This window comes from Lissotriton vulgaris, chromosome 11 (genome assembly GCF_964263255.1).
Source record: "Lissotriton vulgaris chromosome 11, aLisVul1.2, whole genome shotgun sequence".
Classification (NCBI taxonomy): Eukaryota; Metazoa; Chordata; class Amphibia; order Caudata; family Salamandridae; genus Lissotriton; species Lissotriton vulgaris.
In genome coordinates, this window is record NC_141699.1 from 400,012,334 (window position 1) to 400,024,745 (window position 12,412).

The 12,412-nt window shown below is 45.3% G+C and overlaps 1 protein-coding gene across 1 annotated transcript in view; it reads left to right on the forward strand.

Moving 5' to 3' along the window:
- Nucleotides 1–11,200, forward strand: part of DDX56 (DEAD-box helicase 56) — a 138,358-nt gene extending 127,158 nt beyond the window's left edge. Inside the window, exons 12-14 of the mRNA XM_086943431.1 lie at nucleotides 7,186–7,291; nucleotides 8,653–8,750; nucleotides 10,133–11,200. Of these exons, the coding sequence (XP_086799557.1) occupies nucleotides 7,186–7,291; nucleotides 8,653–8,750; nucleotides 10,133–10,216 (288 nt within the window). The 3' untranslated portion in view covers nucleotides 10,217–11,200. The remainder of the gene's footprint in view (nucleotides 1–7,185; nucleotides 7,292–8,652; nucleotides 8,751–10,132) is intronic.
- Nucleotides 11,201–12,412: the final 1,212 nt, after the last annotated feature.

Here is a 12,412-nt window from a genome sequence, read left to right on the forward strand (position 1 = left end):
ATCCCACCGTCATACCAGCTCCTATTCAGTTTAAGTTGTGCTATACGTGCCGGTAGGTTGCCCCACAGAAGGGTGGAAACCTGTGCCACGACTTGCCTAAAATACCGTGGCGATATCGGGCAGGGCCATAATTTTGTACAGTGCTGCTCTCCCCAGAAGCGTTGGGGGCAAGGACGCCCAGTGTTTGACATCGCGTTTCAGCCGTTCTAAAGGGGGCGCCAGGTTTTTGCTAAAGAATTCTGCCGTATCCCTGGTGATGTGTATACCTAAATACTTAAAGGAATCTTGCTATTACGATCGGGCAGTCGGCGGGGAGGGACCCATCTGGACCTTTCAAAATGTATAGAACTGATTTGGACCAGTTTATCGTGTATCCTGATGTTTTCCTGTGTGTGTTGCAAATCTCAAGGAGCTCTGGTATACTATTGTAGGGGTCCGTAAGATATAGCAGCATGTCATCGGCGTAGAGTGAGATGCGATCTTCCCACCCCTCCGTCCAGCTGATGCCTTTTAGCAACGGGGTCGTCCTAATTAAGGTCGCCAGTGGTTCCAGCGCCAACGCGAACAATGGCGACAGTGGACAGCCCTGGCATGTCCCCCTTGCCAGTTGTACAGTATGTGATCTGTGACTGTTGGCTGTTACCTGAGCCACCGGTTTTGAGTATAGGAGCCGTATCCAGGCTTGGAATTTAGGGCCAAAGCCCATATGACACAGGACTGCAAAGAGGTACTGCCATTCTACCATGTCGAATGTCATTTTCGCATCCAGCTACATTATTTCTGTCAGTTCTGACAGCGTCGGAGCCCGTGCCAGTACTCCGTGAACACGCCTGAGGTTAAGAGCAGTGTTTCTGTGTGGCATGAAACCCAATTGGTCCGGGTGGATCAACTGAGGGAGGTGGGACATTAGTCTGTTTGCTAAGATTTTGGCTTCCACATTTAGCAGTGATATCAGGCGATAAGAAGCGCAGTCTGTTGGGGGTTTACCTGGCTTAGGGATTGCCACGATTGTCGCTGTACGTTGATCCAGTGGGAGTATAGCATTCACTAAACTGTCATTATACATTGCCAATAGCGGTGCGCTTATCGTATCGGACATGAGCTTGTACCATTCTATGGGTATCCCGTTGGGGCCCAGTGCTTTCCCAGATTGTACCGCTCCTATGGCCGTCTGTAGATCGTCGGTCGTGAGGTCTGCCTCTAGTTCCGTGACCGATTCGGGTAAGAGGGTACGGGTTTCTATGTGGCTAAGCGAGTCAAGCGCTTCTGATTCTAATACTTCCCGGTCTGAAGTGTAGACTTCCTTGAAATGTTCCGCCAGTGTGCGTACTATCTCCTCGAGATTTGTCTGTAGTGTGCCTTCCTTTGAGTACAACTGTTGTATTCCCCTGGGTCCTCCCCCCTTTTTATCCAACCATGCCAACATTTTCCCTGCTTTATCTCCCACGTCATAAACTTTTTGCGTCGTCGTAGTGATGTAGTCTACGGTTCGGTGGTTCAGGTGGTCCCTATAGCGCTGTTGGTATAACTTTAAGTCGTGTGCCGTGCTTAAGGAGGGATCTGCCATGTGTGCAATGTTCGCCGTGTGCAAGGTGAGCTCTAATTCAGCCAGTTCTTCTTGTTGTGAGCGTTTATGCCCCGTGATGGAGGCTATGGTCTGCCCCCTGAGGACCGTCTTGTAAGCTTCCTAAAGTATTGATGGTGATTCTACGGAGGTGGTATTTTCTTCAAAGAAATGTTTTGTAGTCTTTTGTGTTCTTTTCTGATGCTGGGGATTTTAAGATAATTAGGGTAACTTGGATATATTCTCTTGTGAGATTTCTCCCTGCAGGAGAGAGTCAATAGCACCGGGGAGTGGTCTGAGATGCCCCTAGGTCTAATTTCCACGTCTTCTACATTCTGTATTCTCGATCCTACCATCAGAAAGTAGTCTATTCGCGATAGACTATTATGTACCGTGGAGTGGTATGTGTATTGGTTTGCTGCTGGGTGCGTGTGTCGCCAGACGTCTACTAGTCCCATTGCCTCTATGAATCCCTGGAACAGGGAGGGTCCCAATGTTTGCGGCCGTGCCGGAAACCTATCTACTGTCGTGTCTATGGTTGTGTTGAAGTCACCCCCTATAATGAGGTCCACTTCTGGTAGGGTTAAGATAAATTCTCCTAGTGTCGGCAATGCCACAGATTGGAGCGCCGGAGGCACATATACTGACACTATGTCCAGAAGTTTGCCCTCCCATTGGCCTTGGATTGCTGCGAAGCGCCTCTGGTCATCTATCTTAGTCTGCAGCAGTATAAATGACAAGGTTTTTTAAATCAGGATTCCTGTTCCCCTCGAGCCCGAAGTGAACTCAGCGTGTGCCGCCATCTTGTACCCTCTTCTGTCTAGCGCTTGGCATGCCCTCCCGGTGAGATGTCTCTTGCAGCAGGACTACTGTTGGGCTATGTCTTTTCAAGGCCTGCAGTACCAGACCCGTCTTAATTTTATCGCCCAAACCTCTTACATTCCACGTTATTATCCGCAGGGGTGGCACTAGGATCTCTTGTGTCTTGTCACAAAGGACGCTACCCTTCGAACTGCGCGCCATGAAGGACCTACTGAGATCTGCGGAGTCGCTGTCGTGTGATGACATCAATGCTCGTGTTGTGCAGTCGTGGACCTGCCATGCGTGTATTGTCGAATCCTGCCATAACCCAGAAAAACAATAAACCAGAAACTGTATCCCCCAACCCTCCCCTCCTCCCTGCTTAACGGACCTACAACCGCCCGCCATCCCAACTTAGCAGAGTGCTTATTCCCTCCCCAAACCATTGTACTTGCTTGTCGGGGTAAAAGGTCCCGTGGTAGTTGCGGCCCTTCTCGCCCTCTTAGGCCCGCCTAAGTCCAGAGCCCAAGGACGGCCCGGCCTTCAGTTCTTGAGGCAACACGCCTTTCCTTGTGTGTCGGTTAATCAGGAGCCTGACCTGTGGTCGTGTTCCTCTGGATGCTGTTCATGCGAACTGTCAAGATCTTCGCGTCCCGACGTCTGTGATCCAGCCCCTTGCTTTAGGTTGGCGTGTTGGGTGCAACCCCCTACGGTAGGTCAGCTCAGATTTGCGGGGTTTTATGGTCCCTGGGTGCTTGCTCTCAGTATGGCGTCTCCCCTGTGTCGCCTTCTCCCACACTCATTAAGCCGTTGCTGACATTATCTGTGGCTGTAGCTGGGGGTCAGTCAGTAAATCGCTGAAGTCTGCGCACACCTTTTCTCTCCCTTGCCACCTTCTCTCGCCCCTCTGGTCCCAGTCTGCGCCGGTCTTGGACACTGTGTGGGGGGTTAGGCCGCCACTAGTACTTGTTTCCCCCCTACGCCACTCGTTGCTCACTGCCGGAGAGGGGGGGGGGCGGATACGCTCTTGCTCACAGTCAGTGCTGATGAAAGTGCGCCGTCCGTAGTGGCTCGCCAGTGCCCGCACCCGCTCCGCTTCCGTTTTCTTCCCCCTGCCTCACGTCGTGTTTCTTTTGTCTGGGTACTTGTGTTTGCCTCCCTGGTCCCGGTTTATTTTCGTTTTGTTTTCTTTTTTTTTTTTTTTTCCCCAACCGTTTTCCGAGTCTGCTTTCTTCTGCCCCCTTAGCAGTTATGTCGTGATGCAGCGTCTTGGGATTCTTTTTTTTTTTTTTCCCCCTGATCCCCGCTGCATGTTGTGTGCCGTTCGGGACTCTGCTGGCCGGTCAGTGATGCAGGCTTCCAGGGATGATCGTACCAGGGCGTCCTTCCGGTCTGCCGAGCCCACTTCTCCCTCACTTCCGCCCGGGCCGCTGTGTACTTTAATCCGCTGCTTACTGCCGCGATGCAGGCCGCTGATCTCCTCCGATCGCGTTGTGTGTTCCCGTCTTCGGATTGTTCCTGGATGTCTGCTGGTCGATACTGCCCGGTCCCGGACCTCAGGGTCAGCCCTCGGAGCCTTAATTTATGGCGGATTACTGTGCCGGATTTATGTTAGGGTCGCTTCACCCACGGAGCTTCTCAGCTATACAGCCATCATGGTCGGCTGCTAGCCACGCCCCTGATGAGGCCTTTTCTGTCTAGGTTTATATATCTTGGATACCAGATGTGAATAATTTAGGAGTACTACCTCAAACTGGGTCAGCTATCAGGTGGCTGCTTCCTTCATGCCATTAGGTGTGCCTCAACAGAGTATGTCTGTTGGCAAAGGGTTGCTGATCTTGACACATCCTCCTTCACATCTGTGTCAGAATGTGTCTGTCCGTTCCTTCAAACCATTCTGGGTTGCCAGATAAGGGCTAGAAGAGGGAAGGAAAGCTGGTCAATCTATAGTGAATAGATGCCTGGACCCATACTAATAGGGTTGTCAGTGTAACTGGGAACCTTACTATGTTAGAGGGTCTAGGAAGCTTTTGAAGTCAACATGGGTACTTCAAGTAAGGGTCTTTTACACAGTTTGATTAAACATAAATTGCTTTATGCATCATATGGCTTATGGTTCAAGATTGCATGAGGGCATGAATTCTGGGATACGGGAATTACCAGCCACCACCAAATCCCAGCCTCTGAAAGCCCATATTTTATAGTAAGGTTAGCCGAATGGAAACAGTTGCATTATGCAGAGTGGAAATTCATCTGTGATTTTCAGCACTGGATCTTAGTTTTACATACTTGACAACTTCCCCAATGTCAGGCTAGGAATCCCATTAGTTTAACAGCAGTGAACTATATTAATGTGCTAATAGGCAAATGTTTGTTTAGTAGCATATATGAAATTGGCCAAACAAGTGGCGGAGTGGTGATTGCTTTGAGTCTTCCGCCCACCCTTGAGGTTACGGTAGTTAAGATGTTAACCACACAATGTGTGGTGGAATGCGTGGGCAGGGCTCTACTCAATTTTTCTCCATATTGATTTACTGGAAGAAAAATCTGTAAAATGTTTTGCTACTGCTGGTAGCTTTGGCTTGGTTTCAGCTGTACTTTGCTGTGAGTTGTTTCTGGTCCCCATGAGTCAGGGCAGATTCTTTCTTCACCACGTCAGGCACTCCTTTATAGGATTAAAAGTATCTTTTAATGGCACAATAACACTTTTTTTGTTATATTGTAATACTTTGCATTCCCAGCCTAACATCATGGATTAATGATTCAAGCATGTGAAATTATGACTTGCGAATGCTGGAGAACTGTAGTTACAGGAAAGTAACTTTTATTTATTCCACTGCACAAAGCAGTACTACAGGAAGCTGGCTCTCTATATAGTGTACCAAAATGAGGGGCACTTTGCAGAGAGTCCAGGTACCCCTTACTAGTGGAAAGGGGCTTACTCTAGCATTCCCAAGGTGCTATATTTGTGGTAGTGTAGTCGAGCAGCCTTAGGCTTATCAGAGGAGAGTATTAGGCAGTTGCTGCACACACCGAGTCAATAAATGAGACACACTCTCAATATGGGGAACCCGACGCAAGTAAAAACATTTTTTATATTTATTTAGACCCAAAGATCTATGAGATTAGGTAATTACTTTTCGAGTTAGTGATTTTTAAAACTGCTGTCAGATTTGAGGCATGAGCCGCGAACGCGGTAATGTATTGCTCCGGGTGAAATATACGCTACATAGGGTCACCTGCAAACAACTTACAGGATTGTTCTTCAAGACTTAAGGTGAGTAGGGTCCAAGGTCCTTAGAACCACCAGCAGTTTTGGGTTACCTGCCCTGGGGTGTTCGAGGGCAGAGGTGCTGGTCTCAAGGGTAGCCTTGAACACTTAACGCTAAAGTCTTTGAAGAAATCTGTAAGCACAAAAACGCTGTAAGTGGAGTCGGAAGCCCAAGTGGGGCTCAAATGTCAAAAAGGATGCTCGCTGTCCCCACTGTACATATTCTGGGAGATTGAGGAGTCATCACTTTCCATTCCGGTCAGCCTATTTGCTCCTGGGAAGCATTTCACACCTTTTTCATATCTCTTCAAATGTGAATTGCTGCCTGTAGAAGTGGGATGGTAAATGCAAATCTAGCCTCCAGGAACTTTGGGCAGGGAAAAGTTAACTTTCTTAAAATTACTTTTCCTTTTATATTTATTGAAAAATCGAACTTCAACATTGACTTGGATTTTTAATGCTTATGAAAAATAGTTGTTTAATTATTTTTTTATCCAGTCATTCTTGAGAAACAGTATTATGATTTGTAGCTGTACTCTGGTTTTCTACATAGGATAGTTAGGCCTGCCACAGTAAAAAACAGCCTTTGGGTGTTGATCACTGTAAGGACATGTTAACATAAAGTTTCTACATGTCCTACTTTTAAATACCATGCACCCTGTCTTGAGGGTGATGAGGCCTACTTAGGGTTGAATTATTAATAATCAAAAGGGTTTATTTTGACAGATTGTACTACAGTTTTTACACTGCTACAGGTTGGCTCCACTGTTACACCTGAAACAATGTTTGCAATGCCACTGTAGTGGATGGCATAATAGGTGCTGCAGTCCACTAGTGGCAGTGAATTTCCAGGCCCTGTGTACATATTGTATCATAAACTAAGAATGAATAGGTAATTTAAATAGGTCAATCAGGTGTATACCTATTTCATCGTTGTGAAAGGGGGAGCACCATGCACCTTACCCCTGCTAGCCACTGGTAAAGTGCCTTAGTTCTACTGCACTGAAACATCAAGGCAAAAATCCGCAGGTACACCAAACAAAAGATGGTGATTCCTACAGTATCCGTTAATAAAAAATAATTAAATTAAAAATAACTCTTTTAGTGTCTGGCAATGGGAAGCGTGACTGGTGGGCTTAAGGTCTCCTTTAACACCTCTGCAATTCCTCCTATTAACCTCCAACATCACCCAGCACTGCTCAAAATGCCTAACTTATCAGTATTACATCCTTGTTGCCATCTTGCTGTCTGAATTTTGAAATGAATTGAGGTTTTAGTCCGAACAAGAAAGCCAGATTTTTAGAACACACTTACGCAGTATTTTCCTCTAGCACATCAGCAACTACATTTTCCACCATTCATCTTGATGTGTTATATGCAGTCTTTCTGGTGGGGATTGGGCATATTTTCGGGCATTGTTAGTGATAAACTCGCGAAAGTATAAGGTTACTTCTAAAAAGAGCCCTTTGATTATCAGGATATGCCATGGGTTCATTCAGTTTGTGGTTCTTATTTTATCTGGCTATTCTTTCCTTTTTCTTGCTTGTAGACTTACTTTGAAGATAACCCTCGAGATTTTCAACTGCTGCGTCATGACCAACCGCTCCATCCTGCTCTGGTGAAACCTCATCTGAAGAACGTCCCAGACTATTTAAGTATGTATTTTAGGTCATGTCCCATTCAGGCAAGCTATACAAAATGTATTTTGCTTTCTTTGTTCCAATTCCCTAATAATTATGTAGAGTGCACTGTTTCATCTGTAGGTTCTGTACCATATTGTGTTGTGGTCCCCCCTCCCCCCCTCCCCCTACGATGCCCCCACACCTCCCCACACACTCACCTCCCGACTCCACTCCAATAACCCTTGACAGTTGGTATTCCCTAGAAGGGATTGCAGTTTAGCAACATTAAGTGAAGTAGTTCGGGATGCAAGCAACGGGAACTGGGAATGTAACGCCTGCAGCAGTATGTCATCTGTCAGGCAACTGGAGTACTGTGTGCTGTCACCACTATCCATAGTTCGATTTTCTTTTGTTATTGCAATGAGGTTGTCTGTAAAAAAAAAAAAAAAAAAAAAAAAAAAAGGCCTTATCAGGAATGTTAGATCCTTCCTTTTTCTATAGTCATAGACACAAGTCCTCAGACACATTTGTACAACTGAATTTGGATAGATAAAGTTGGCCCCAATAATTTTTAATGTGAAGTGGGTGTAGCCAATTCAGTTATGCACCTAGTATTGCAGTTGTGAAAACTTGGAATTCTAAAAGTTGTTGCACAGAAGATCTAATCTGGCTTTTGTGTCTCTTTGATCATGCTGGAGCTTCCTTAAGGTTATGTCTGATCAGTTAGCTGTGGTGGCAGACCACTGCTTTTACCACCACCACTAGTACTAGAGGTTCTTACTAATTTTAACCTTAATCACGAAACCTATTTTATGTCTGGTTCTTCACATTGTGAATACCCAAAAAGTCCTAAAGAGTTAGCTTGCTAGAATTAAGGACAATACAGTAGTTATAAAAATTATATCTTGATGAATTCTGGCTTTCCAGAAGCTCACTCCTGAGGGGGGGGAGGTTGAGGTGGAGAGGGGGAGGGAGTTGGTTGGGTGGTGCGAGGGGAAGGCTGTCGGTACCTCAAGTTCGAGTTTATTACAGCAGGTTGAAAATGGAGCACAGCTTGATGTAAAAGAAAAATACCTTGGTGCTGACTTGCACTGTCTTTTTTCGCTTTCACTTACAAACCTACTTCTTCCGTTCAGCTAATGACTAATAGCATTGTCACCTAACCTAGTTCACATGTGGGTTCACAGCCGATGTGCTAAGAGGGACGTTTGTAAGAACAAGCGCTAATCTGTCAAAGGCACTCGCCCAGATTATTGCTGTTAAATGGTCTCCAGTCCCACTACTAGAGAATTGTACCAGACGTGCATAATGGCACACAAAGAGCTAAAACACTTTGCATCTCGTAGTCACCATGAAGGTGAATGCTGTTAACTGTTTTCTCATTGTTCTGCTAGTTCCACCAACGCTGCGTGGCATTGCCTGCCCAATGATCCAGAAGAAAAGGCGGAGGAAGCAAGGGGCCACCAACAGTGACTTTAAGAAGAACTTCAAGGTGGGTCTCTGGTTTTTGTGGGACTGGAAAAATCTGCAGTCATTCCACTACCCAAGCCATCCAAGGCAGCAGTTTCTTATGGGTATCTCTCATGGAATCTTGGTGGGATCACTTGCTTGTCATGCCAAAAACCCTGGACCCTGGAATCCAAACCCCTTCCTATCTTATATGAGACCTTCTAAGAAATTCATGTTTCGTGTTTTCCCCAGCAATGAAACAAGCCTGAATTGCTTCTCTCCGCTAATAGACATATGTAGGAGTCTCAAGATGGCAACCTCCGGTTTGTATCCTGAACAAAGCAACAGTCAAAGATCTCGGTGAGGAATCCCAAAACAGCTTGAACGGTTCCTGATTCCACTCTCTCCTTGAAAGATACAGACGCCAGCATCATGGTTTTGTCCCAGGGTGTTGTAGGAAGCCCCTTACATTAGGGTTTAAAAAGGGATACAGGCTCAGTGGCAGGTTGTCATGCTCCGCTTGTAAATGGTGATCAACAACTGTCAAAGTTCACATAATGCTAAGCTAAGCAACAACACAAAACCTGGTGCCTTATGATTACTTTCTCATACCACTGTTTCAACAACTTCTAAACATGAGTGCAGAAAAAAGTGATGTGTATTTGTGGGTGAACCACTGTGAATCACAAACCCTCGCACCCAGATACATCTGTGCTAAAAATGGAACCCAGCATTTATTGTTCTTAGCTGGATTTTGCTGACCTGTTGCAGAGGGTGGAGAGGATTAATTTCAAAACTACCCTGCTTCTTGGTGGCTTGATCACTAGCATCTGGGGTATTGGAATAGGAGGACTGGGGCCAACACATACATGCGTACGTTTGTTTATACATTTATATTCACATCTCAAATTGTTGCCTTTCGTTGTGGGTGCCAAGCTGGGAGAGTGAATCAAGAGTTATCATTTTCATAAAGGCATCACCCATATCGAAAACGGATTTCTTGGAATGGCTTCACCTGGAATCCCGTATAGCAGCTTTTTTCTGGTTGTCTGAAGCACGGTTTCATTTGGGGTCAGAAAAGGGGTATTTGTTTAGAATCCTTTATTTTGTCCCTTTTGCCTGTGGACGTTTTGAAGTCTAAAGTGTTGGAAAATAATATCTTAATCACTGCTGTACGAAAGTTCTTATATAGGGAACTGATGATAAATGTATTAATTTTTTTAAATTGCAAACATGTGGCCTTATGACTGTAGCTGCTTTGTATTTGTGTATAATTATAGTACAATCCGATAGCCTTTCATAGTGGAGAGGGCCCAGGAAACATTCCTTTTCAGCTGAGTCTTGGAACAGATTGAGTCCTGCAGATAGGCATGGCGGGCGACCATAAAACCTGCATTAATATTTGTATGTTATTTTCTCTTTCAGCCCTATACCAAGCAGAACCCCCTACGGAGCTTCAAGTACATAAAAAGAGGTCAGCAGAAACAAAAGCGAACAGAGCAGTCCTGAAGATTGGGTGGGGGTGGATACACCAGCAGCCAAACATTTTGTACACTGATGGACTAGATCTTGGAGACGTGCAGAATATCCTCTTCTGGGGGTAATGCCCCTCCCGCAGCTTGTATGTGCTATATTTGGGAGTTCCTCCCTGGACTCTGATCTTGAGCCCGCTCTGGGCCCAGTTGCAAGACAAGCTTGTGAAGAAGCGCCATGCACGAGATGTCTTCAAACCTGCACACTGTCTCACATTGAGATTGTATCATTGGTGTCTTCCCAGGGAAATAAGAATAACATTCTTTTTCATGTGCTATTTTAATACTTCCTACGTAGCTATGTAAAGTTATGTTTCACTTGGCCACTCGGGTGAATTACAAGTTGCTACTCTGTTCTTCAATCATAAAAGTACACCCAAATATATCCTTGAATACATGTTGCAGTTTTTTTTCAATTGCAAAGTGTTTGTGTGTGTGGGTATTCACTTCTGTCTTGGGATCCTAATTAATATTCACATACAGACTTTCACTGTACATCCACGAGATCCTGGAATCACATATTTCAAAGAGCAAGCGCTCTACCGGAAAAACAGCATCCCTTTGCCTATATCCTGAAGACATTTTTGACTAGTTTTAATCACTTAATTTGAATTGCACCCATTGCTAACCAGACGGCTCAAAAAACAATTTGAAATAGAGCACCGACGAGAGAACTTAAAAATGACAGCAGATCGGTCCAGTATTGGGGTAGGGTGAGAGTTTGGTTCAGTGTGATTGATTGTTTAGAATGATTAGCTAACTTATTGCATTACTGGACAGGTTTTTCTTTTTAAAATGGACATGTGGTATTTCCTGAAGCGTGCCTCAGAAGAGTCTGTTATTCCAGTTTAACGTAGTGTAGGCTATACAATGACCGGCAGTTTGAGTGATTGCTTCAGGAGCTGGGCTTAAGTTAGCTTTTGCTGTACTGATTAATTAATAAACGTGGTTGATCTATCTGCAACTCTCCTTCACCATTTTTGCTCGTAACCAAGATAAGGACTTACAAGCGAGTGCCCTTATCCTTTTGTTTCTGACTCCTGCTGTTATGTCTATTTGTAAAGCACGCTATCACCAGCAATGGGGTATCCTGGCGTTGAGCCGGTGTGTGCCCCAAACCTTAAATATGGTGGGTTGGTTAATTGGAAAGGTCGGTCTTCAGCTTCTGAAGGAATTCAAGAAGAGAGGAGGAGACTGGTGTGGAGCAGGAGGTCGTTCCACTCTTTAGGTGTGACGTGAGCGAACGCCTGTCCTCATGATCTGGTTCTGTACATGCAGGTAATGTGTGCGTGTAGGAGCCCTGCGGAGGTGTGTGTTGGTGGGTGGAAGGAGATGTGACTGTTAAGGTAGGTGGGGCCTGAGTTGGGTAGTAACTTGAATGTGTTTGAGAGGAGTTTGAATTGAGAACTTTTGTATCGGGAGCCTGTCTAGTTGTAAGAAGTTGTCTCTGTATATGGTAATACTACTAGGTGGTTACACAGTGCACACAGTACAGGGGTTCCTCAAAAGTGTACAGGGCTCAACGTAAAACCCAATGTGCTCTGTTAAGGGTAGTGTGGGCGAGCAGCCTTAGGCCTAACACAGAGGAGTGTAAGACATTTATTTCACAACAGTGATCAATAATGGACACTCGATCCAAGATGGAGATCCAGACCAGTTTTAGAAAAATGTACTTTGTATTTTATTTTAAGACCAAGATCTTCGCAATAGAGTAAGTAAGTCTTTATATAGAAATACTTTTCACTTTGAAAAATAGACACTCAAACTTTTCATCATGGTTCAGTGTTATCCTATTGGGAAAACAATAACGCGGTTAAACAGGTAAGTACTGGACTTAAAATGCCTGTCTTCCAGACCAATAGTCAGCAAGGGTCAGGTGAGTTACAAAACTGCACCACTAGCAGCACCTGGGCGGGCGAGTGCAGAGGTCAAATTCGGTGTTTGGCCCAATTCTTTTCAGTGGAGTCTTGGGGGGGTACCTGGAGCAGCATTGCTTGCAAGTAGATCGGTTGCAGGGGCCAATCTTTGGGGGTTAGGCCAAGCACAGAGGGGGGCACAAAGCAGCACCAAACATACACCACATGTGTCATGGGCGGTTGGGTGCAATTTTGACATCGGGCCCCCAGTGTTTTTAAAAGGGCATTCTTCTTATTTATTTATACATTTTAATATA